We start from the raw sequence: 27,863 nt of genomic DNA, 5'->3' as shown, positions 1-27,863 counted from the left end.
TAAATAGGGGGCCAGATTTGTATAGAACATAGACTAGATTCTGGGAGAGTCTTAGACCAAATCTAACTACATACAGATCATTAAGACTACTTTTATTTAACTTTCTGACAATCCAGGAATCAATATTCTGCTAGCTCTTCCCCTTCTATACTTTATTATTTTTATCTTTTCATTTTGTTTTTAAATAAGTTTCTCCTGATCATACATTCTGATTGTAGAGAATTTAGAAATTACAAAAAAGTATAAAGAACAAAATTTAAATTATCCAAAGATAATTATACTGTTATCTATTTTCTATGTGTATTTAGTTTACCAATTAATACCATTCACCATAGAGAGGTTTATACTCTGGTTTTTTTCGCTTAGCATTTTGTTTTAGGATTTTCTGATGTCATCAACTGTATTTTAAAATTGAACATTGTTGAATATCTTATTGTTCAAGTATAGCTTGAGCAACATATGCCAGTGCCATCTTGAACAATGTGGAAATTTCTTATTATTTGTGGTTGTTGGTCAGTCTCTCGAACAGACCTGGTTTTTTGTTTTCAGCGACTCCATTTCCTGGATGAACTTGTCTGTTAGTTCCTTAATCTTCTCAGAGTAGTTCAGGTCCTTCAGTCGAAGTTGATACTCATTCTCCATTTTTAATTCTTCTACTCGCGTCTTCAGCTCCAGCATAATCTGAGCCTTTGGGAGAAGGACACAGAATCAAGAACATCGACAGTGGGTCAGTTGGAATATTTAAACCTGTGGCCTTGATCTGAGACCTGCAGCTCTGCCTAGCTTCAAAATCAACACGTCTCAGCTAGAACTTATCTTTCCCCCACAAGACACACAGGCTAAAAACTAGGAGACACACAAGCTTCTCCCTCTTCACAAAATGTGTTTGGTGAGCCCCACTTCATGCCAGGCATTGTGCTAACAACTCTCTCATCTCCTTCAAACCGGCTTCGATGCTTCCTGCCCAGCAAGGCCCACTCGGACCACACGATTTAATCCTGCTACGCCACTTCCCACTCCCAGCACTAGTGGCCTCCTTGCTCTTTATTAATGATAAATGTTTCGTTATTTCCTTAGATCTTGGCACTAATATGTAATTTACTTATTATTTTGTTTACTGTCTTCTTCTTTCTTCCCTCATTCGAACCTGAGCTCCAAGTAGGCTGGGATCTTTGTTGGGTTTGTTTGCTGGTGTAGCCCAAGTACCCAGAACTTTGCCTAACACATAGTAGTCCCTAAAAGATAATTGTACGTCATGATTCCTGCCCCCATGGCAGCCAAATAAACATACAATTACAAATCATGATGAATGCTCAAAGCTCGGCATTCTCAGTACTGCCAGTTTGTCCCTTTTAATGTCTTTTGTGCCCGTGCCTCACTGTTATTCCTTTAATTTAGGTCCTCACTTTTCTGTCTCGCTGGTTCCTATGTCCAGTGTCTTCTTCCCCCATTGTACTCACTGATGCTAAAAATACTGTAATATCCACACCTCTTATTTCCTAAAAAAGTTAATGTTGATGAGAGAGTGGGTGAGAACACAGGTGTTTTCTTCTTGCTCGGCTATGAGGATACCCCTGCATCCCTATCTCATCTTCTCAGCTCTGTCTCCCGTACCGCCCATGAATGACTGGACATGAGGAACACGTTCCTCTCGTTTCTGCATCCCTGGCCAGTGGACTAGTGTGGATCTGGTGCCCAAGAAGTACTGAGATGGGAGATGAACACAATCTGCATGTGCAAAGTCAGGAAGGTAAGAGCGAGGATGCCCGGTCAGGGCACTGCATGTGATTGGGTGCGGGGGTGCCTAGGAAGAGGAGGCTGAGACTAGGTCAGACCATCAAGTACCCTACAGGGTAGGAAGTTTGGATTTTATCCTAGAGGGCTTCCCAAGGTCCTCATTTAATCTGATCAATCTGACTTTGATGTTACAAGGACCTCCCAGATGGCAGTGTGCAACACAAACTAGATTAGAGAAGGACTGAAGGCAGGATGATTATTTGGTGGGGTTGGTGACAGCACGGTCCAGGTGAGAGATGGCAAGGGTTTGGACTGAGGTGGGGGAGGGGAACAGAGAGGTTGGAGAGAGACAGTTCAGAGAAAGTGGCGCCTAATTGGGTGTGGGGTGATGAGTGGATGGAGACTTCGTCCCAGGTAGAATGGCCTGGAGGTGGGGCTTGGCCTGTCTTGTTTCCCTGCTCTGTCCCCAGAGCCTAGCACAGTACCAGCAACAACGTCAGCACCAAGTGAATATTCACCAATGACCCCAGGGGGCTGCCTTGGGCTGGTGGACTATATTCGTTGGTGGGAATAACTCAGCTTCTGACACGCTATGTTTGAGGTCCCTGCTCACTGTCCTTCCTCAATCTATTCTCCGTGTTGCTGCAGAGTAATCTCTCCAGGGTGTGAATCTTGTCAGGTCAGCCCCTAACTTACGTCTGTCAGTGGGTCCTTATATACAATTTCCAAAGTCTAAAACACGGTGTAAATGGCCCCTGGTGATCTGTTTCTCTCTCCAGCTTCGTCTCTGGCCCTTCTCTCTGGCACAGCCTCTGTTCTCCAGCCACACCCAACTGGGAGCATCTCCCCCAGAGAGCACCACTGTCATCCCTCTGCACACGCTCATTCCCCCATGTGGAAGGCCCTTTCCCATTTGTTCTGGAAGGCTCTGGGCAAGGCTTATGTCCTCTGGCACCTGCTGGCCTGGGTCAGGGTCCTTCCTCTGTGCTCCCATAGCCTCATTCTTTCATAGCATCTACTGCACACTTAATTCCCTTTTGTATTTTGCCCAGCCCTCCTCCCAGGCTGTGAGCTAAAGGACACTCTGTGTCTTTTATCTCTGTAATCCCAGACCTTAGTAGAGTGTCAGGTACTTAGCAGAACCCTCTGTAAACACTAGCTGGAGAATGAATAAATGAATGACCAAGTCAGTGGGTAATTCATGGGCTGAGGGGTAGTTACACAGAACACCATTTTATGTAAAGAGACCTGGGAATTCTGGGGAACATGACTTTTGAGGGACAGTGGAGGGAAATCCAGGGAGGGAGCTGGGAAGGAAGGGTCAGAGAGGTTTACAGGGAATAATTAGAGCATGGTCACAGGGACGGTGAGAGAGACGGGACTGTGTGGCAGTGAGCGATGCATACGCTGGTCATTTCCGGCCGGGCAGCACGCTGTCGGGCTCATCTAGGTTGGGGTCAGAAGTCAGCTCAGACATCTCCCGGCCTTTGACACCAGGTTCAGCCTGGTGTCTCCTATTTCGCCTCTTCCCCTACCCTCCAGGAAGAACAGAGGACAACACAGAGAGAAGGAAGAGGAGGAGATGTATTTGCCTGCCTGAAGTAGGTCAGACCCCCATTCTCATGGGCTCTCCCTTATCCTCTCCTCCCCCTTTGCCTTTCCTGTAGAAAGTTCTAGGGAGCTCTAGAAAAGATCTCCAGCAAATGCCAGGGGATTGTCATCCTGCTTTGTGGCAGCTTTGCATTGCTGCTCTGATGGTTTTACTTGTCTCTGTCCCGCACTTGACTGTGAGCTTCCTGATCACAGGGCTCAGGCCTGTCTTGCCACACGTACATCCCCAGTGCCTAGCAGATGGTAGATATTCAGTACATGCACTCAGATTCTGGAAGGACACAAGGAGTACGCAGCTTTGCCATCCTCTGTGAGCCTCACGTGCTTACCATCCATTCAGCTTCTCCCTTAGGGAGCACAGCACAGAGCTATGCACTCATCTCTGCAGAACACATCTCACTAATAGGAGGGAAGTCCCTCTGGCATAGTGATGAAGAGAGAGGGCTCCAGATTAAATCTGGATTAGAGCTCTGGTCCTACTATTTATTAGCTCAGTGACTTTGGACATGTCACTCAACCTCTCTGAACCTCTGTTTCTTGAAACATGGGGGGAATAATAGTATCTTCTTCATAGAGATGTTGTGAGATTTAAATGAGAAAATACTGTACTTATAATTATTAATAGCACAGTGCCTGGTTCATGGCAAATGTTGGTTATCATTACTCTTCTTATTTTATTTTTCAGAGGTATGGGTAAGGGCTTTCAGGAATGTTTTCCTTTTGTTCTTTTTTTTTGAGACAGAGTCTCACTGTGTTACCCAGGCTAGAGTGCCATGGCATCAGCCTAGCTCACAGCAACCTCAAACTCCTGGACTCAAGCAATCCTCCTGTCTTAGCCTCCTGAGTAGCTGGGACTATAGGCGCATGCCACCATGCCTGGCTAATTTTTTTGTTTCTATTTTTAGTTGCCCAGCTAATTTTTTTTGTTTCTATTTTTAGTTGCCCGGCTAATTTTTTTCCTATTTTTAGTACAAATGGGGTCTCACTTTTGCTCAGGCTGGTCATGAACTCCTGAGCTGAAGCAATCCTCCAGCCTCGGCCTCCCAGAGTGCTAGGGTTACAGGCGTGAGCCACTGTGCCTGGCCCCCAGGAATGGTTTCTAAATAACTTTTTTTTTTTTTTTAAAGAAGGCACCATATACTAGCAATTACTGAATTTCACAGATACAACTGGGGTATTTAGTTTGTCAGTTCGAGATTGTAAAAATATATTGATTGTCTTCCATGTGCCTAGTGTGTGCTACAAACTGGTGGACGTACAAGAGCATTGTGTGTTATGGGTCCTGCACTCAAAGAGCAGGAAGAGGAAAGCCAGAAGACAGGATGAAAGTAGAGCACAGCATAAGTCAAGATGGTCACGTGGTGGAAGACAGGCAGGGTGCAGGTGGAAACAGGATCAGTGGCAGAGTGGAGGATGGCTGGGTCACACGGACTAGGACGTGCAGGGAGCCGGGGAGTCTGCACTGGGCACAGGGTGCAGCCAGGCTGTAGAGGGCACGGGGCTGGACCAAGGAGTCTGGACGCAGTCTGGTGAGGAACTTGCCAGGCCCTCTTTGTTAGACCCAATTCTTACCTTCTCTTCCATGTCTGTTTTAGTCACAAGCACCTCTTCAGCAAAGCCCACCTCCCTCTCTCGCTTGATTCCTCGCCCGTCCTTGTCAAACACCCTCCAGGTGAAGAGGCAGCCATCCTCAGCAGCTGTCAGCAGGAACTGGTCATCAAAGGTGAGCAACATCTGAGAGTAAAAGGTCATGGGCAGGAAGTTTCCGAGGCTACGAATGATGGGGCTGAGCGGCTACCGTGCAATCCCTCCCTCCCTGCAGTCACGGCACAGCCCCATGGGGAGGCAGACTGATCCTGGGTGAGGACGAGATGGGAGCCCTCACAGGCTTCTGTTCATGGATAAAAGAAGCAAGGCTCTATCCACATTCCCTGTGGGTTTGGAAGCTGAAGAGTCAGCTATTATCTAGAATGTATAGCGAACTCTCAAAATTCAACAGTAAAAACCCCAAACAATCCAATTAGAAAGTGGGCAAAAGATATGGAGACATTTCATCGAAGAGGATATACAGATAGCAAGTAAGCACATAAAAAAATGTTCAACAATATTAGCCATTAGAGGAATGCAAATTAGGACCAAGATGAGATAACACTATATACCTATTAGAACAGCTAAAATGAAAAATAATGACAGTATCAAGTGCTGGCAATGATGCTCAGAAACTGGGTCCTCATGCTTTCCTTATTGAACATAGACACTACAATATTGGAAAGGGCAATGAAAGGACAATTTACGAATGTGTGCTCGTGTTATTGCCCCCAGGGCCTTTTGTACCCTCAGAGAGCAGTAGGGGCTAATCTCCCAGGCTATGACTTCTTTTAGTCCAAGAAATTCTCTGGAGGAGGAGGCAGTAGTGGATCATTTGCGGGAACACCTACAGCAGCTGGGATGTAACGGTGGTGCGGGCGACACCTACAGCATCCATCAAGCAGCCCATTGTTATGCATAATATTATGGTGAACAACCTCACACATAAATCTTTAGGTGTGTCTCTAGTTATTTCCTAGGCTAAATTCCTAAAAGTAGTTTAAACAAAGAGTACCAATAGTCAATAGAGGTTTACTGAATGAATTGGTGGATGAATAAATAAGGAGAGAGAAAAGATGTGGGGACGTTGAAGGGATGAAGAAGGTAGGTATGTCGCAGGCAGCTCTGGGATGACTCCTGAGGGGTGGGTCCCTCTCACCTTGGTGATAGGACCCGCATGGGCCTGGTACTCGTTGAATTCTTTCTGCAGAGGTAGAGGGTACTTCATTGCACGAATGGTTCCCATCGAGGTGCCCACAAACACCATACGCCCGGAGTGCGAGATGGCAATGGTTGTGTAGGTGATGTCGAATGCCGACATCTCTCGAAGGATCTGGAATGCAGTCAGCTCTGTTCAGCGGGAGGGGCTAAGCAGTATCTCCAGTGTCCCGAAGCCACTCTTTCCCTCTCCTCCAATAGACCCTTAGGGGTCTGTATTTTAAAAATTGTTTTTTTTCTATTCCTTACGGCATCTGGAATAGTGCCTTGCACATAAAAGGCACAAACTAAATATTTCTTGGTTGCTTAACTAATGAATAACCAGTTCTACAAGTCAGGAATGATACTAGTGAAAGGAAATCTTTATGTAGCACTTATGATGTGCCAAGCACTGTTCTATGCCCTTTACATGTTGTTACTTTTTCAGTTCTTACAAAAATCCTCTGAGGTAGCCACTGTTACCTTTATCCTAAAGATGGCAAAACAGCGTCACAGAGGTGGTAAGTAACTTGCCTCGACTCCTATACCTCGTAAGTGGCAGTCTGGCCCCAGTCTCTGCACCTGACTGCTATGCTGTCGTGCATCTCAAAATGAGAGTGGGATTTTTTTTTTTTTTTTTTTTTTTGAGACAGAGTCTCACTCTGTTGCCCAGGCTAGAGTGAGTGCCGTGGCATCAGCCTAGCTCACAGCAACCTCAAACTCCCGGGCTCAAGCGATCCTCCTGCCTCAGCCTCCCGAGTAGTTGGGACTACAGGCATGCACCACCATGCCCGGCTAATTTTTTCTATATATATTTTTAGCTGTCCATATAATTTCTTTCTATTTTTAGTAGAGATGGGGTCTTGCTCTTGCTCAGGCTGGTCTCGAACTCCTGAGCTCAAACGATCTGCCCACCTCGGCCTCCCAGAGTGCTAGGATTACAGGCGTGAGCCACCGCGCCCGGCCGAGAGTGGGATGTTGATCATAAATTTATTCAGCAAATATTTATTAATGCCCATTATATAAACAAAACTATATAGTAGTCCCCCCTCATCTGTGGGGGAGACCTCATCTGTGGATGCCTGAAACCACAGATACCGATATACTGAACCTTGTATATGAAGGCTGTCTGGAAAGTATCCAGCCATAAATGTCTCTATTTTTCATATTACTTGGCTGGATACTTTCCAGACAGCTCTTGTATACTATATTTTTTCTTATGCACACATAACTATGATAAAGTTTAATTTATAAATTAGGGATAGGAAGAGATTAACAGTAACTAAAAATAGAACAATTATAACAATATGCTGTAATACAAGTTAGGTGAATGTAGTCTTCCTCTCCCCGTCTCTCAAAATAACTAACTGTACTGTACTCACCCATTTTCAGACCGTAGTTAACCTTAGGGTACTGAAACTGCAGCTAAGGGGAGACTACTGTACTACCAGGGAACCCATTTATTCCTCTGCTCATGAATGCATTCACCTACCCACCCACCCACCCAGACATTTACTGAATGATGTTGTGGGCCAAGCCGTGGGCCAGCCAGCAGGGCTATCAAGATGAGTGGAACATGGCCCTGCCTAAAGGAGCTTCATTCTGCTGCAGCACTGGAAAAGATGCCGTGGCATCAGGATCAGGCTACGTGGAGGCACGTAGGAGACGCGCCACACTCTGGGCTGCGTTCCAGCCATGGGAGCTTGCTGCTGTGGTACCTGTGCACTCTCCCAGGCACCAGCCCCATGACAGTGATGAGCCCTGAGGAAAATCCAAAGAAGCTAGTGAAGATCAGCTGTTGCTGGGCTCCTGGAGAGGGACATAAGCCACATTGGTATGAAGTGTCTTTGCTGAGCTCTCCTCTCTTCCCTTAACTATTTGGAGCCAAATGTGGTAATTCTAAAATTTCAGAGTTTAGGGATTTCAAAAGAATACAGTGGCCAGCCTAGGTGATAACTGCTAACTATACAGTCATGCATTGCTTGATATGGAGATATGTTCTGAAAAACTCGTGGTTAGGCGATTTCGTCACTGTGTGAACATCACAGAGTGAACTTCCACAAGCCTGGATGGTCTAGCCTACTACACACGTAGGCCATATGGTATAGCCTCTCGCTCCTAGGCTACAAACGTGGATAGCATGTTACGGTACTGAATACTGTAGGCAATTGTAAAACAATAGTAAGTATGTGTGTATCTAAACATAGGAAAAGTACAGTAAATCTGCGGTACTGTAATCTTATGGGTCCACCATTGTATACGCAGTCCGTTACTGATATTATGTGATGTGTGACCGTAGTTGTGTTTTTACCCCAGGGAAGTAAGTGCAGACCAAGGGTAAGAGTGCAGTTGAGAGATGATGTTGACCTCCATGCCTGGAAGGTGGAAGAGAGTTACAGACAGCAAGCAAAACAGAAATGGAAAAGGTCCCCACAATTTAACCCAATCAGGAAGGGCACAGGAAATTCAGGAAGTGACACTAACTGAGCAGCCTGCCCAAAAGGAATAAGAGCCAGGTGTTATTCCATGAAGAGGAGGCACGTACTTTCTGCTGTAAGCACACGGACCAATACAGCAGCCCAGAGACAGGGAGGGGCGGACTCACCGAAGAATCTGCAATCTCCTTGATGGTTTGGTCCGATCCAACAGCAAATATAATTTTGGCATCAGGGGAAATAGTAACACAGTTGTAGCTGCAGGACTTGAGCACACATTCTGTCTCTCTCTTTCCTGTGGACAGATTCCATTCATATACGGCACCATCTGTGCCGCAAGAAATCAGTTTGCTGTCATCTGGATTCCACACAATGGAACGGATCTGCAGGAGATGAAGACATATCCAGTTAAGGGTGCACACGCGCGCACATGCACACACACACATGTACACACCCCGATGTGGAAAAGGCATGAACTCCTCATGTGCTCCACTAGACTGAGGCAAAATGTTCTTTCCTGGTATAGGTCCTTCTGTCAGCACAAAACACAGCTTCTTGGAAATGTTAACATTCTCTTTTCTAAGATGCTTGCAAGCTACTGAAGATGAAACATTCTCATTTCTTTTTCACTTTATGAATGTAAAGACTGAATCATAATGGTTTACTAATGCTACAAACAACCACTTTTTGCTGTTTTTTGAAAACTTTCTTATTTTGACATAATTATATATTCACAGGAAGTTGCAAAAATAGCAGAGAGAGTAGACTTCTGGTATGGCAAGGTAAGGACCTCAGCTGACCTTCTCCCCAATGAAATAAGTTAACTGGCAAATATGATCAAAACAATCATTTAACATCTCTAGAAATTGTCTGTCCTAAGGGCATAGAGCAAATAGAAAAACATTTGTTCAGGAAAATCTACTCAATCTTGGTAAGAACAGAGTCTGCAGCATTTGCTCCGTTACTGCCCCAGCTCCAGAAACTTCACTGCTGTGCACTCTGGGCAGGTGTGGCCAAAACAAAGGGACTCCCTCTCCCCACAGCTCCTGGTCTTGGGTTATGGTTTCACTCTGGAAGGGCAGACTGCTGGCATTTCTTATCTTTGCCCTAGCCCCATGTTGCTGAACCTATATTCCACGCAGGCATTGCCAAGGGGACCTGGACTCCCTTCCCCTGGCCAGTCCCCACTCATTGGTGGAAGCTTCACTTCAAGTACAGCAGGCTGAGAATAATGGTGCCCCAGTCGCTCCTGCCCCCGTTTGCTCAGGGGTGGAGGTTCCAGATCATGAAGGAGACGCTGAAAAGAACAGGGCTTACATATACACACACAAACACACATACAAGTGCCAGTCGCAGAGTGAGGATGTTACCCCTGGAAAAGCAGGAAAATAGAAGAGGAAACACATCTCAACTCATTTTAGGAGGCCAGTACTACTCTGATAACAAAACCATAAAAAACCAGTATAAAAAACACAACACTACAGATCGATAACTCTCATTAACAGGCTCAAAAATCCTCAACAAAATACTTGCATATTGAACCCAGCAATATATGAAAAGAATTATTCAACACAACTAAATAGGGTTTATTTTAGGAATAAGGCTGGTTGAACATTTGTAAATCAGTCAATGTAATCCACCACACTGACAGGCTAACGAAGAAAAATCAGCTTCAAAAAAATCAACTTAAAATATTAACTGATTAAAGTGAAATATAGAAACTTTACTCTGATATAGCTCTATTCATTCCTACCCTCTGTTGTACTATTATTTCCAACAATATTCCTAGATTCACTAATTTTAATAGTTTATATGAACATTCTTTGAATTTTCTACATACCCAATTATGTTGTCTGTAATAACTTTATTTTTTCCTTTCCAATCTTTATGCCTTTTATTTCCTTTTCTTGCCTTATTGCACTGGTTAGGACTCAGTAATAGGCACACAGAAGGCATCATGTTTGTTCTCTATCTCAGAGGGAATGCTTTCATAATTTCATGATCAAGTACACTGTTTGCTGTAGGTTTTCTGTAAATATCTCATTTAAGATTTAGGTAGTTCCTTATTATTTCTAGTTTGTTAAATGCTTTTAAAAAATATCATGGGGAGCCCAAATCTTTCTGTTCAAGGCCTCCCACAAAAATAAAAATATCATGATTGGATGTTAAATTTTATCAATTTTTATTGTATCTGCATTTATAGAGGTGAGCATGTAATTTTTCCTCATTATTATATTAATTGCATTCCTGGAATAAACCCAACTTGGTCATGCTGTGGTATCTTTTTATATATTGCTGAATTGGTCTGACAATATTTTGTTTGGGACTTTTCTATCTATATTCATGACAAATATTGGCTTATTTTTCTTTCTTGTGGTATCTTTGACAGGTTTTGGTAGCATGATTATGCTGGTGTCATTGAACAAAATTGGAAAGTATTCCCTCTTTTAAAAATTTTCTGAAAGTTTTTTTTTCCAAGATTAGTGTTATTTATTCTTTAAGTGCTGATATAATTCTCCAGTGACATGACCTGGGCCTACAGTTTTCTTTGTAGGAAGGTTTTAAATTATAGATTCAATTTTTATAGGAATTTGTCAGTTTCATTTATATGTTTAAAATTATTTGCATAAAGTTGTTCATAATATCCTCTGTGACCTATTTAATGTCTATAGGACCTCTAGTGACATCCTCTTTTTATTCCTTGGTTATTTGTATCTTCTCTCTCTTTCTTTTGTTCTTGATCAGTCACGCCAAAGGTGTGTCTATTCTGTGTTTTCCAAGAATCAAGTTTTGGCTTTGATGATCTTCTTTTGCATGCTTGTTTTCTATTTCATTAACTTCTGCTCTTATCTTTGTTACTTCCTGCCTTTTATTTTCTTTGAATTTAATTTGCTGTTCTTTTTTAACTTCTTGAGATGGATTCTTACATCATTGATTTTCATTCTTTTTTCATTTCTAATACAGTATATGTATTTAAGGTTATAAATTTTCCTGTATGCATGGCTTTAGCTGCATCCTCTATCTGTACTTTTTAAAAAAAATTACACGTGTATTTCTAATATATTCCCCTGATTAGAGAGCAGAGTTATAAGTACTTGTACAGTGATAAAACAAATGGTTGCTTTCCTAGATGGGTGAGGTAGGGCAACAGAATTGCATTCTGAGCTTTCATCTGCATCCCTATAGTCACTTGAGGACTAATTACATTGCTGAAGCTGAGGAAGCTCAGCAGCTCTCAAAAAGAGTGCTTGTGTTTACACAGCACTTTCTCTTCCCAAGGTTTTTGTGGTGTTTTTTTTTCCACTTTTCCTTCTGATGACCTTGTTATTTGCTAAAGTTAATGGCCAGTTTTTAGGCTTTATGTGACCTCTCTCTGACATCTAGCACTGCTGACCACTTCATCCTTTTGGAAATTGTTTAGTTCTTTGGCACTATTCTCTGATTCCAAGTTTCCCTTGTATCTTCATTTTCAGTCTTTCATTAGCTCCTCTTCTTTCACCAAGTTCTTAAATGTTGGCCTAAATTCTTCTCAGATTCCACACACGCCCTCTAACTGACACCTGTCACTTTCCCGACTACATAATCCCCTGAATCTTCATTTTCAGCCTTGACTTCTTTCCTGACCTCCACGCATGCATATCATACGTCCTGGGCACACCAAACATATTATGTCCAAAATGGAGCTAATCTCTTTCTTCTGTCTGTTACTTCTCTCTGTTACTACTATGAAAGCCATGGATAGTTCCTGATCCATCCATCACCTTCATCCTAGTTGGTCTCCATCACTCCAACTTTCCTCCCCTCTAATCCATCCTTAATACTGTTCAGAGAATTACCTTTCTGATTCCATTTACTCCTTTCTGAAATCTTTTCAATTGTTTCTCATCACCTACAGACTAAAGTCCAGTTCCTTGGCATGGCACACCTGCCTTCCATGATGCAGCCAATCTCTGCAGCTCCCACTTTTATCATCCCTCCAATGTGCCCAGTGTCCAGCCACATGAAGCACAAAGCACCATCCTATTCCATACTCCATATCATCATCTCCAGCATGTCCTTTTGCCTAGAATGCCTTTCTTTTTCCATTGCCCCTTCTCTCCAAATTCATCTGCTGACTTCTTCTTACCCTTTCAATCTTTGGCTTCTCCCTCTTATTCATTTCTCACATCCAATCTTACTCCAGGAACTATTGGTTTTACTTCCTAAAATCTTTCAAATACATCCATTTCTCCCTAACTTTACCAACCACCATTATGGTCCAAAATACTATCATCTATTGAGTAGACATCCTCAACAGCTTCCTTACCATTTCTACCTTTGTCCTCTCCAATAGATTCTTCACTCTGCAGTCAAACTAATCTTTTAAAATGCAAATCTGGTCATATCATTCCCTGCCCTGAAAGTCTTCAATGATTTCAAGGAACAAGGGGGATAAAGTATACAATCCTTACCAGGCCAACATGGTTCCATGTTTGTGGGCCTCTGTGAACTCCCCAGTTTCAGCCCCTGCTTCACTCCATGGTTCACCCTGGTACCTACATTCTAGCCCCACAGACTTCAGTTCCTCTGACACCCCATGCAATCTCTCATCTCTGGTCTTCGGATCCCTATCTATTAATACAATGATTATCCCCCCACCCCTCCACCCCCACAACAGTGTTGTCTGGTTTATTCCTAGTCACAGCTCCAGGACCAAACCTTTACAAACACCCCAACCTAAATTATGCCAACCCCTTCAATATTTCCTTTCATAACAACCACATGTTTTTCTTTCATTGAGTTAATTGCAATTAGTAATTAAATCTGTCTGAGCACTTGTTTATTGTCTCTTTTGCCACTGTGCCCCTTGTTTCCCTGGATACTCTTCAGCCACTTACCTTCCCTGTGTGTCCTTTCAGGTTTGAGATGTTCTCTAGGCTTGTGGTGGTAAAAATGTGAATCACGTTTCCATTGACTGCAGCAAACAGGTGACCTCCATTGCTAAAGGAACACTACAGGGAAAGATAGCAAGAGAACAAGCAAGCAAGAAAGAAGTGAACAGTCCAATTGGAGGTTATAGACAAGAGTTGCTGTTCCCAAAGAGTTGAGGCTAAAACTATGTGTGCAGGTGGGAGTGGGAGGAAGGTGCAAAGAGGACTGAGAGGTGGTTGACATTTTCAGACACTTCCACTATTCCTGTAGCCCATAGTGGCCAAGGTGCTGCCACTGCCATGCCCACTAATCACTAAGCCGTTTGGATCACAGAACACTCATTTTGTCTATAGAAGCACCATTTCAGAGTGGGAAAGTGAGTCCTGAAATCACTGTCTTGTTTCTGCAAGTCCTCTCAGGGGGAAACCTGATGGGCTGCTTATTGCCTGTCACTGTTGATGCTTACTTTCCCTGGTCCCTCCCAATCTCCAACCTTGCCTTCCCAGCTGTGACTCTGATCCTCAGATTACTCGTCATTTTCAATATTTGCTAATACTCCACCATTACAGAGGGGACTTATCACAGGTGGGATCTCACAAGGTTTTGGGTACCATGAAATATTTTGGTGGGTAAAGAAAATGGGGATAGAACCATATACTCCGTAAGTTTGTTGGGTGAACAATTGGGTTTTTACCTTTTTTTTTTTTTAAGCTATTAAAGTTCTCTAAGACAGACTTTGGTCCCATCTCCCCAGAGCATGTCAGTTCATGATATTTCCACCTTGGCTTTATCTCCAGCAGCTTTTACCTCTCTGCATCCTCTGACAGAGTATTCTTTGAAAGAACGTATATCATCAATGAGTAGATTCATAAGGCGTAGTTTGTCAGCAAACCCTACTACAATGAAGTGTCCAGACGGATGCAGGCTGATAGTATATGCCTCTTCTGGGTATTCCTTAAACAGGTCCAGAGTGCTGTGAAAAAGATTAATTACTGAATTACAAGCCCAGCCCACTAAATCCCTCAAGTCCTCTTCCGTATCTGGTATATGTTGTTATTACAGCATCTGAGATACTTTATTGCTTGCAATCATTGGCTCCTCTCTTTTCTAGGTTTTGGTTCTTTGAGCATAATGTCCAGCACTGAGTATGGAAAATACATGGACTGGTCAAAGTGCTGTCCATGATGCAGAAGACAAAGTTCTGTTTAGATTCTTCAAATCACAAGGATTGTACAAGTATTTTTCCCCTAGCAGTCCCCAAAGGTGTATGCAAGAGCAGAGAAACAGTGTGGGGCCGACATAGGGTTGGAGATTCTCAGGGAAGCTGTGCCAGAAAGTAAAATCAGTAGGGGGAGTGAGGTGGGGAAGTGAGGAGGATAAACAGGAGGAATGAAGGGTCTGGAGAGCTCCATGAAGCAGAAAGCAGACCTGGGGGGAGTGTGGGGATAGCAGAGCTGGAAGGACATAGGAGTTTGTGTAACAAAGTGAGATACTGGAGTTTTATCTTTATGTCCCTAGTGTCTAGCATAGTGTCTGGCATGGAGTAAGCATTTAATAAACCACAAAGTTTTCTAGCCTATGCAAAAGTGAGAAACAAGTAGGTTGACTGACTTGATTTAAAAAACATCTTTTCGAACTGAAAGTTTCTATTTAAATTTTAAAACTCTCCAATTAAAATAATTCACACGAACAAAATTAACAACTGAACTCCTGCACACTACAGCAGCAAAGCCTTTCATTCCTTACTTTGATTCATAATTCCAGAGGCGAACGGATCGATCCAGAGAACAGGTGGCAATGAGGGGTTTGCGGATGCAGGTAGCTAGCCCGGTGATGGGTGCTGAGTGTAATGGGTACATCAGATACTCAAAGTGAGCAGGCTCCCCCTGGAGAAACCAGACAGAATGAATCCAGCAGGGTAAGCAAAAGGCTGGCTGTGCACATCAGCTCTAATTAGTTCCCATGAACATTAATCAGCCTGGCTGTACACAAATCAGGCTGTGGGCAAACTGCTTTAATATTGTGTGTATTTTCCTGTGCCAATATTATTTTAAAACATTATTTTAATAGCAATGAAATATTTTATTCTATGGATATTCTAGAATTTAACTATTCCTCTAGTGGAGGAACATTTAGGTGGCTTCCCATTTTTATTATTTAGGAATAACACTACACTAAATATCTTTGCATAATATATCCTTGTATTTGTGTACCTCTCCGATTACTTCCTTAGGATACATTTCTAGAAGTGGGATACTGGGTAAAATGGTATGAATGATTTTAAGGATCTGAATAAGTAATACCAAGTTTCTCTCCAGAGAGACTACACTAATTACTCTACCATCAGCAGCAAATTAGAGTTAGGTGAATGACTTTAAATTGAACTGCATTCTATTACACTGGTTATGTAGGTTCCAGATGTCTGTCATCAGAGGAATTATCCCTAGGACATCAGAATGAGGAGTGACAGTTGGGAAATTTAATGAGAAGTACATATTTAGGTCTGTTCACAAGCCAAGACAAAGGCCGAGATGGAAATCCCCTCAAATTCTGGCCTTCCACCACTTATACACTTATGTGCATCCACTCCATCCTACTCTACTATCTCAGAGAAAGAGCTGGTGTGCTGGGGTGGGAGGAAGGCACAGATTAGTCCCATTCTTCTTCCTTCTCCAATATCTTCAACCTGTCTGTCTCTATTAGCACATTCCTATTAGTTTTGAAATACACTCAAATCTCTCTTGACTTAAAAACAAAAGCAATTCTCTCTCATCCTCCTCTTTTCTGTACCTTTGCCTGAGTAGACATGTATTTTAATAATAATGGAGAATCAGACAAGCAGGCTTGCTGGTTTCACTTAGAGTTCATGACCACAAACCTCCAATGAGCATTTAACCTTGCCCAGTAACTCTACCATGTTTTTAAATAAGTTCACCTTCTGAAAATCCAGGATAACTATTTCATACTTCTTATTCTCTCTTTTCAAACCTTTCTTCCATTCCCAAATCTTATCAGATGCCATTATGTAATATTTCTTTAACTTTTTTTTATCTTTGTTTTCTTTATTTTGTATCTTAGGAGTAGAGTTTCAGACTATAATAATGAATTCATGTAAGGCCAATTTTATTTTATGTTTATTTCATTCCCTTCTCCTTCTAATCCTCTTCCTCCTTCTTCTTACTCCTTTTTGTCCCTTGTGATAGGTACCAACTAATGGATTTCATTAATGTCCTTGAATATATACATATATATTTTATATTTCTATAAATGCCATTGTGCTTCAGATCTAATTCTGTATTTTTACTTTTTCCTCTTAACACTATTTCTAAGGAATCATCTGTGTTGCAGTATGTATAATTTATTGCTTCTAACTGATGTTTGGTATTCTATAATATCCATCCAGCTACTTTACTTCTCTATTACCACTAGGGATGGACATGTAGACTGTCTTCAACTCTTCATTGCTACAAACACTATGGTGAGCATCTTTATACATGTTCTTTACTGGCCCTGCAGGATGAAATTCCTGGTATGTATCCAGCGGCACATTACTGGATAACAAGGTATGCACATTCTCTATTTGACCAAGAACTATCAGACTGTTCGGCAGAATGGCTGTACCAGTTTACACTCCCATCATCACCACATTAGGATCACCATTCTCCCCTGTCTTCATATATCTGGCTTCCTTATTCTTGATAATGTAATAAAAAACTTCTTATAAAGAAGCATCTCAGAGTTGTTTTAATTTGCATTTTTCTGTTGACAGGCAATAGAAACTCCTTGGCAGAGTACCCAGATGTGGGATTTAATAGACAAAAGCTTCAAAGTAGCATTTATAAATATGTTCAAACAACTAAAGAAAACCATAATTATAGAAGTCACGAAAGGAATGATGACAATGTCTATCAAATAGAGAATAATAAAAGGATCCCACCAATAAAGGGATGGACAGTATAAAAAAATAGAAGCTCTAGAGTTAAAAAGTACAATAACTGAAATGAAAAATCCACAAGGGGGGCTCAAGAGTAGATCTGAACTGGCAGAAGAATTAGTGAACTTGATAGATCAATAAAGATTACGCAATTTGAAAAACAGAGGAATAAAGAATAAAGAAAAATTAACAGAGCCTCAGATAAATGTGGGACACCACTAAGCATACTAACTAATGCATAATATGAGTATCAGAAGGAAAGGAGAAAGAGAAACAGAAAAAATGTTGCAATAAATAATAGCTAAAAACATTCACAATTTATTGAAAAACATTAAAGTACACACACAGAAAGCCCAATGAACTCCAAGTAGGAAAAACACAAAAGATCCATAAAAATACATGTCATGGTAAAAATACTGAGAGCCAAAGACAAGAAGAAAATTTTGAAAGCATCAAGAGAAAAATGACTGATCACTTACAAGGGAATCTCAATAAGATTAATGGCAGACTTTTCAGCAAAAACAATGGAAGCCAGAAGATCCTAGAATAACATGTTCAAAGTGCTTAAAGAAAAACAAACAAAAAACAAACAAATAAACAAAACCCACTTGTCAACCAAGAATCCTATCTCCAGCAAAGCTATCTTTCAAAACTGAAGGTGAAATAAAAACTTTCCCAACAAACACTGAAAGAATTTATTGCTAACATACCTGCCTTATGGGAAATCCTTCAGGTTGAAAGTAAATGCCCCCGATAGTAATTTGAATCCACACAAAACAGAGAGCACTGGCAAAGGTAACTAGGTAATTATAAAAGACAATATAAATATATATTTAATATTCTTTCTTCTTTTAACTGGTTTAAAAAGCCATTGTATATAATCCTAGCACTCTGGGAGGCCGAGGTGGGTGGATTGTTTGAGCTTAGGAGTTCGAGACCAGCCTGAGCAAGAGCGAGACCCTGTCTCTACTAAAAATAGAAAGAAATTATATGGACAACTAAAAATATATGTAGAAAAAATTAGCTGGGCATGGTGGTGCATGCCTGTAGTCCTAGCTACTTGGGAGGCTGAGGCAGGAGGATTGCTTGAGCCCAGGAGTTTGAGGTTTCTGTGAGCTAGGCTGACGCCACGGCAGCACTCTAGCCGGAGCAACAGAGCGGGACTCTGTCTCAAAAAAAAAAAAAAAAAAAAAGCCATTGTATAAAACCAAATGTATATAGTGTACTGTTTGGGCCTATAACATAGAGAAATATATTTGCCAATAAAAGCATACGGATGGTGGGTGGGAGAAAAATGTGTATTGGATTAAAGAAATGACTCCAATCATAACTCAAACCCACAGGAACAAATGAAGACAACCAGAAATGATAAACAAGAAGGTTAATACAAAAAAGCTATAAATATATAATTGCTCTTCATTATTCCCTTAGCACCTTTAAAAGGCACAAAATGATATAAGATAATTATAACAAGATATTATTGAGTTTATAACATTTATAAATGTACTATATAGACCAATACTACCACAAAAAGGGAAAAAGTGAATGTAGTTATATGAGAGTAACATTTCTATACCATAACTGGCATTAAGTTAGTATTATATAAATCTGAATCTAATTATGACACATTAAAATGTACATGGTAAGCCCTAGGAAATAACTAAAAATATATAGTGAAAAAATAATTAAAGATAAATAAAGTAAAAACTACGATAAAAATTCATTTAAAGTGAAAGAAGGCAGTTAAGGGGGAAAAGTGGAGCAAAAAACCCATGACACACATAGAAAACAAAAGGTAACATAGCAGACATAAATCCAACCATACCAATAAAAATATTACATATAAATGGATTAAATGGTCCAATCAAAAGTCAGAGATTGTCAGACTGATTAATAAATCAAGATTCAATTATATGCTATGTATGGCAGACACACTTTTGAATCAAAGAAACAAATATATTAAAAGTAAAAAGATAGAAAAAGATCTATCATGCAAACAGCAACCACAAGAAATCTGAAGTGGCTAAAGTAATATCAGACAAAATAGGCCTCAAAACAAAAAATGTTACTAGAAATAGAGAGTTATTTTATAATCATAAAAGAGTCAATCCATCAGGAAGATATAATAATTATAAACATGTGCACCAATAGAGCACTGAAATACATGAGGTAAAAACTATAAAGAATGAAGGGGAATATAGACAATTCACCAATAAGAGTTGAAGATTGCAATATCCCACTTTCAATGACAGATAACTAGGCAGACAATAGCAAGAAACAGAAGACTTGAACAACACCAGAAACCAACTAGACCTAACAGACATCTATAGAACACCCAACCCAGTAATAATAGAATATACATTTTTCTCAAGTACACATAGAACATTCTCCAAGACAAACTATATGCGAGGCCATAAAAAAACTTTAATAAATTAAAAAATATATAAATAATACAGAATATGTTCTTCAAGCACAATGGAATGAAATTAGAAATCAATAACAGAAAAAAATTGGGAAACTCACAAACACATGAAAATTAAATAATATACTCCTAAAACAAATGGGTCAAAAAAGAAATCAAAAGGGAAATTAGAAAATATTTGAGATGAATGAAAATGAAGGTACAACATACCAAAACTTACAGGAAGCAGTAATTAGAAGGAAATTTTACAGCTGAAAATACCTATATTAAAAAAGAGGAAAGATCTTAAATAAGTAACCTAATCTTCCACCTCAAGACATTGGGAAAAAAGAGCAAATCAAACCTAAAGGAAGCCAAAGAAAGGAAAACAGTAAAGATTAGAGTGGACATTAATGAAATAGAGAATAGGAAAATAATAGAGAAAAATCAATGAAACCAAAAGCTGATTCTTCGAAGACACCAACAAAATGGGAGAATATCAAATTAATAGAATCAGAAATGAAAGAGGGAACATTACTATCAAGCTTTCAGAAATAGAAAGGATCATAAAGAAATGCTATGGATAATTGTATGTTATTAAATTAGACAACTTAGGTGAAATGGACAAATTCCTAGAAAAGACACTGCTATGAGACTGACTCAAGAAGAAATACATCATCTAAATAGATGTATAACAGGTAAAGAGATTAAATTAATTAAAAAAAACTTCCCACAAAGAAAAAGCCAGGCCCAGATGGCTTCACTGGTAAATTTTACCAAACATTTAAAGAAGAATTAATGCCAATTCTTCACAAACTCTTCAGAAAAATAGAAGAGGCTGGAATACTTCCCAATTCATTCTATGAGGCCCTGATACCAAAAGCAGATAAAGACATCACAAGAGGGCCGGGCGTGGCGACTCATGCCTGTAATCCTAGCACTTCGGGAGGCCAAGGTGGGAGGATCGCTCGAGGACTGGAGTTCAAGACCAGCCTGAGCAAGAGCAAGACCCTGTCTCTACTAAAAATAGAAAGAAATTAGCTGGACAACTAAAAATATATAGAAAAAATTAGCCAGGCATGGTGGCATATGCCTATAGTCCCAGCTACTTGGGAGGCTGAGGCAGGAGGATTGCTCAGCCCAGGAGTTTAAGGTTGCTGTGAGCTAGGCTGAGACCATGGCACTCTAGCCTGGGCAACACAGCAAGACTCTGTCTCAAAAAAAAAGAAAAAAAAAAAGACATCACAAGAAAACTACAGATCAACATCTCTTATAAATAGGGATACAAAAATCCTCAACAAAATATTAGCAAAGTGAATCTAATAACATATACAAAGGATTATATGCCATGACCAAGTGGATTTTATCCCAGAATGCAAGGGTGGTTTAACATCTGAAAATCAATTATTATAATACAATATATTAATAGAATAAAAAACAACACCCACATGATCATCTCAATAGATACAAAGAAAGCACTAGACAAAATCTAATACTCTTTCATGATAAAAGTACTCAATAAACTAGGAACAGAAGGTAACTTTTTTAGCCTAATAAAGAATATCTTCAAAAAACTTACAGATAGCATTATACTTAATAGTGAAAGACTAGATGCTTTCCCCCTAAGATTAGGAACAAAATAAGGATGTCTGCTCTCATCACTTCTATTTAACAAAGTACTAGAAGTTCTAGCCATTACAATTAGCCACGGAAGATAAATAAAAAGACATTCAGATTGGAAACAAAGAGTAAATCCACCTCTATTGAAGATGACATGAACTTATATATAGAAAATTCTAAGGAATCCACTAAAAAACTATTGGAATTCATAAGTGAGTTTGGCAAGGTTGCAGGATACAAGATCAGTACGCAAAAATTAATTCTATTTCTATATACTTGGAATGAACAATCCAAAAATGAAATGAAGAAAACAATTACATTTACAATAGCATCAAAAAGAATAAAATATTTAGAATAAATTTAATAAAAAGTATAAAAGTTATACTCTGAAAACTATAAAACATTGTTGAAACAAATTTTAAAAAGACCTAAATAAATGGAAAATATCCCATGTTTTTGGATTCAAAGTCTTAGTATTATTAAGGTGGCAGGACTCCCCAAATTGATCTACAAATTCAGTGCAATCCCTATCAGGATCCCAGATGGCTTCTTTGTACAAACTTCTAAGCTGATTGCAAAATCCTATGGAATTGTAAGGGACCCAGAACGGCCAAGTCATCTTGAAAAAGAAGAACAAAGTTGGAGCACTCACAAGTCCCAATTTTAAAACTTACTATAAAACTACTGTAATCAAGATGTTGTAGTCCTGGCATAAAGATAGGAAGATAAATCAATGGAACAGAATTGAGAGTCCAGAAATAAACCCATGTGTCAACTGATTTTCAACAAAGGGGACAAGATGATTCAATGGAGAAAGAACGGTCTTTTCAACAAATGATGCTGGGATAACTGGATATCCACATGCAAAAGAAGGAAGGTGAATCCCTATCCCATGCCATATAAACACATTAACTCAAAATGGATCAAAGACCTAAATGTAAGCTAATACTATAAAACTCTTAGAAGAAATACAGGGGTAAATCTTCATGGCCTCAGCATGGCACAGGATTTTTAAATACAACACCAAAGCACAACCAACAAAAGAAAAATAGATAAATTCAATTTATCAAAATTGAAAACTTTTGCTCATCAAAGGACACCATCAAGAAAGTGAAAAGAGGCCGGGCGCGGTGGCTCACGCCTGTAATCCTAGCAATCTGGGAGGCCGAGGTGGGCGGATCGTTTGAGCTCAGGAGTTCGAGACCAGCCTGAGCAAGAGCGAGACCCCATCTCTACTAAAAATAGAAAGAAATTATACGGACAGCTAAAAATATATATAGAAAAAATTAGCCGGGCATGGTGGCGCATGCCTGTAGTCCCAGCTACTCGGGAGGCTGAGACAGGAGGATCGCTTGAGCCCAGGAGTTTGAGGTTGCTGTGAGCTAGGCTGACGCCACGGCACTCACTCTAGCCTGGGCAACAGAGTGAGACTCTGTCAAAAAAAAAAAAAAAAAAAAAAGAAAGTGAAAAGACATGTAATCCTAGCACTCTGGGAGGCCGAGGCAGGAGGATTGCTTGAGCTCAGAAGTTCGAGACTAGTCATCTCTACCCAAAATAGAAAAAATTAGCTAGGTGGTGTTGCGCACACCTGTAGTCCCAGCTACTTAGGAGGCTGAGCCAGGAGGATCACTTGAACCCAGGAATTTGAGGTTGCAGTGAGCTATGATGATGCCACTGCACTCTACCCAAGGTGACACAGTGAGACTCTGTCTCAAAAAAAAAAAAAAAAAAAGAAAAAAGAAAAAAAAACAAAAGAAAGAAAGAAAGTGAAAAGACAATCCACAGAATGGGAGAAAATATTTTCAAATTACATATCTGATAAAGGATTTATATCTAGAATACATAAAGAACCTTTACAACTCAGTAACAAAACATATAACCTAATTTTTAAAATGGGCAAAAGATCCTAATAGACATTTCTCCAACGAAAAAGTACAAATTACCAAATGCACATGAAAATATGTTCAACATTGTTAATCATCAGGGAAAAGCAATCAAAATCACAACGAACTATTACTTCACATCCATTAGAATGGCTATAATAGAAAAGTCAGATAATAACAAGTTTTAGCAGGGATATAGAGAAATCAGAACCTTCATACACTGCTTATGGGAATATAAAATGGTGCAGCCAATATAAAATGGAACAGCCAATCTGGCAGTTCCTCAAATAGTTAAGCACAGAGTTACCATATGACCCAGCAATTCCATTTCTAGCAAGAGAAATTAAAATGTATGCCCACACAAAAACTAGCACAGGAGTGTTCATAGCAGCATTATTTATAAAAGCAGAAAGACAGAAACAATCCAAATGTCCAAATCTGATGAACAGATAAACAAAATTGTTATATAGATACGATGGAATATTATTTGGCCAAAAAAAGGAATAAAGTACTGATACATGCTACAACATGGATGAACACTGAAAACATTATGCTAAGTCAAAGTAACCAGTTATAAAAGTCCATATATTGTATGATTCCATTTATATGAAATGTCTAGAATAGGCAAATCTATAGAAGCATAAAGCATCTAAGTGGTTACCTAGGACAGGGGAGGGGAGGGCCCTTGGATGGGAAGATGGAGGGGAATAATAGCTAAAGGGTATGAGCTCTTTTTGTTTTGAGGTGATGACAATGTTCTATGATTGACTATGGTTATACAACCCTTTGAATATACTAGAAACCATTGAATTATGTACCTTGAATAGGTTATTTTCATGTGAATTATAACTCAGTAAAGCTATTATTGAAAAACACCACACTGAGAAAGATGTTAAAATCTCCTACTATGACTGTAGATGGTCTATTTTCCTTGTTGTTCTGTCCTTTTGCTTTACACATTTCAAATCCTTGTTATTAGGTGCATACAGACAAATTGTAATATCTTATTTTGATAAAGTGGACCTTTTAGAAATACAATATGATCTTTATCTTTAATAATGCTTTTTTGTTATGTCTGCAATGTATTTATACCATTTTTTTGTTATTCCAAAACAATAAAGCCAAAAATAAACCTTTTTATATATACATATTTGTGCACTTGAACAAATATAGTAGCACATTAAATTCTTTGAAGTGCAATTGCTGGGTAAAGGATATATAGGATTTAAACTTGACAATGCTAACATGTCTTCCAAAGACGTCACAGCAATCACACAATCCCACTGAGTGTATCAGAGTGTTTCTACATGGACATCTTAAAACTAGCTTTTTTTTTTTTTTTTTTTTTTTTTGAGACAGAGTCTCACTCTGTCACCTGGGCTAGAGTGCCGTGGCGTCAGCCTAGCTCACAGCAACCTCAAACTCCTGGGCTCAAGTGATCCTCCTGCCTCAGCCTCCCGAGTAGCTGGGACTACAGGCATGCACCACCATGCCCGGCTAATTTTTCTATACATATATTTTTTAGGTGTCCATATAATTTCTTTCTATTTTTAGTACAGACGGAGTCTCAATCTTGCTCAGGCTGGTCTCGAACTCCTGAGCTCAAACAATCCGCCCGCCTTGGCCCCCCAGAGTGCTAGGATTACAGGTGTGAGCCACCGTGCCCGGCCTAAAACTAGAATTTCTTTTGCTCTATTACGAAGGGGTGAATGAGCCCATGCTCAGCTTATTTGGATTAAAATTTGCCCACATGGTGACCGGTCCCCTGGCCAGGCACACAGGCCCTGGTCTGGAAGGAAGCGTTGCTGGAAGACTCGCCTTGCTGATCTCCGTCAGGGACATGGTGATGCTGTACAGTTGGTTCTTACTGGTGCTGGCAATCAGGGTTTCCTCCGAGGGGCTGAAGCACATGCAGAGAACATCCTGTTTGTCAGACTGACTTGGGTCATTGCTCTGTGGGTCCACAGGAATCTGCCCAAGATGCAAAATGGTTATCAATAATTTCCCCACATTGTCAGAGTGTCCTTACGCTTTCAGAGTTTTCTTAGATAATTTTAGCTTATAAATTCCCAGACTAGGATGCTTCCTGGGATCGCCCTCAGGTGTAAAGAAGGCAGGTCTTGAGTTACCTCTGTTTCTGTGGGTTTTAAATGCCACCGTGCATTCATCTTTAAGTGATTAGTGGTGGATAATAAGACAGCAGCGTATGTGGAAATTACCAATCTGAGATCCCCCTTAAAACAACTGTCAGTCTAAATTTACTCTCGCCCACCTGTTGGCAGCCCAGTGCATGTGCTCAGCTGGTACTAAGTACACCAGCGAGCACTGCAGAGCAGCAGAGGGGCATGTGACAGCTCTTCTACCATGTCAGGTAGGTGACAGGGCAATGAAAAAGGTCACACAGCTCCTGCCAATAGTCTTTGAGAGGGTCTGTAGTTCCCAAGTAGACATTATCAAATTAGATTTCCTTTTCCCTGTCATTTATCTTCTTCCATTAAAAACCAAACTTACTGAAGGGCTGGCCTGCACACACCATTTCTGCTTCCTTCCCATACACTCAGTTCTTAATTCCTTAGAATTTGGTTTCCACTGCATCGTCTATTGCAACTACTCCTCATGAAGATCAGAAATTTCCTTATCACCAAAGCCAGAGGCCCCTGCTCAGTCCTCACCTTTCTGACTTTTCTAGAGCCAGTGGTGGTAAGGACAGCACCAGCCTCCCTGGGGTCCAGACACTGTGGTCTCGTGCTTTGCTCTCCCTGCGTGGAGTGCTATGTTTCTACGTATGCCCACTCTGCTTCATGCAGCCAGCACCCCCTGATCTGCCGGGACAGCACAGGCTCTAGGAAGCCTTTCCTGACCCTCCCTGGATTGGATGGGTGCTGGTATTCCCTGAATGTGCCATAGCACCTGGGAGTCCCCGCTGTTGTCATATTTAACACGCTATGTAAAGTGGAATAGGAGCCCTCCGACTGAGGATCTTGTCCATTTTGTCCCACTGCTATATCCCAGTGCTTAGAACAGTGTCTGGCACACAGTAGATGCTCAACAAACAGGTGGATGTTGCCTTGCTCTCCTCCGAGATGGCGAGTTCCTGGAGGGAAGGGGCCATGTCTGACTCATCTGTCTCAGGCACCAAGCATGGAGTCTGTCCCGTGGTAGGTGCACAACAGACACTTGGAGAGTGAGCGAGTGAGTGATTACTCCTTCTCGGTGTCCTCTGCTGGGCTCCCATCCTATCTCAGTCTCTTTTTCTATGTATTTTATCCCTCAGTGATTTTACCTAAGATGAGGGCTTCAGTGAAAATAATAGTAGTAAAAATAATTACAATGATCAATGCTTACAATAACAGAAATAACACATCAACCACATACCAGGCACGTGCTAAGCACTATCTGTGCGCATGTACGTGTATACATTGATCTCGCTCCCACAGTCCAAACCCACATCTCCAATGGCTGTACTTGATTCTGGTCTCTGCTCAAATGCCAATTCCTCAGCGACACCCCCACCCCGACTACTATCTAGAATGGAACCCCTTCTCGCTCCCTCCGGTCTTCCTGGCTTATTTCCTTCCTCGCTTGTTGATTGAGCTTGAAGGGCAGGATCTTCACGTGTTAGTTTCCCCACTGCACCCCCTGCACCTGGCACAGAGCCTGGCACAGAGCAAACACTCAATAAATATTTGTTAAATGCATAAACAAATAAACAACAGAATGAATTGCTTTCTGGGCAAAGAAAACTCATAGTGCTCCTGCCTTCTTCCCCTCAGTCCCCCTCCACCTTGCTCTTACCTCCAATCTTCCTATCTCTGGCACCTTTTCCTAGGTGGCCAGTCTCACAGCCTGGCTGCCCCCTCTGAGAGCTCCCTGCCTCTGGCCTTCCACATCTACTCAGGGAAGTCCTGTAGACCTTCCCAAAGGCATGTTCCCTTCCCACTTCCCCTGTACTCACTGCCCTGATCTTAGACCTCACTACCTCTCGGCTTCAATAACGAAAAAGCCTCTTAACTGATTCCTAACCACAGAGTAATAACTACTATCATTCACTGAGCACCAAGCACCAAGCACTGCACACAGTGACCTACATTGGCTGGTGTTTCATCCTTCGATACCAATGAGAGATGGATCATTTTCTCAAGGAAGAAACATGAGTTTTGCTAGATCCGGCAACTCACGTTGAGGGACTCAGCCAACAAGTGGCAGGCCCAGGTCTGACTCTTTCTGCATGTTTTTAGCCACCCCAAGTCCAATGCCTCTAAAACCACCCCCGCTGTGTACATGGGAAAATTACTTTTCTTAAGCAAAATGCTTTTCCTCTCAAAACCCTTATAGGGTACCTGCAGAACTATGTCCACACCCCTCAGGATGCCGTTTGAGATCGTTTACCAGATTTAGTCCCCTCTTCCCCTCAGGCAACTTCAATCCCTCTCCACTGCTCCCCCTCCACAGTTCCTTTGTTTAATTTTTCCCTCCATCTGGAGTTCCTAATTTGTTTCTTCCTGCCATATGTTATCCATCTCCTAAGACCCTTCCTCAAAGATGAT

General features: G+C 40.9%; 1 protein-coding gene across 1 annotated transcript in view; it reads right to left on the bottom strand.

Annotated features, from left to right (window-relative positions):
- CFAP57 (cilia and flagella associated protein 57) overlaps nucleotides 1-27,863 on the bottom strand; it is a 69,147-nt gene that overhangs the window by 28,776 nt on the left and 12,508 nt on the right. The window contains 8 exon segments of the mRNA XM_069479163.1: nucleotides 532-687; nucleotides 4,921-5,082; nucleotides 6,095-6,268; nucleotides 8,738-8,950; nucleotides 13,445-13,558; nucleotides 14,286-14,451; nucleotides 15,225-15,364; nucleotides 25,135-25,287. Coding sequence (XP_069335264.1) covers nucleotides 532-687; nucleotides 4,921-5,082; nucleotides 6,095-6,268; nucleotides 8,738-8,950; nucleotides 13,445-13,558; nucleotides 14,286-14,451; nucleotides 15,225-15,364; nucleotides 25,135-25,287 — 1,278 coding nt within the window.

Source organism: Eulemur rufifrons, chromosome 8 (assembly GCF_041146395.1).
Source record: "Eulemur rufifrons isolate Redbay chromosome 8, OSU_ERuf_1, whole genome shotgun sequence".
NCBI lineage: Eukaryota > Metazoa > Chordata > Mammalia > Primates > Lemuridae > Eulemur > Eulemur rufifrons.
This window is presented reverse-complemented; position numbering and strand designations above follow the sequence as displayed.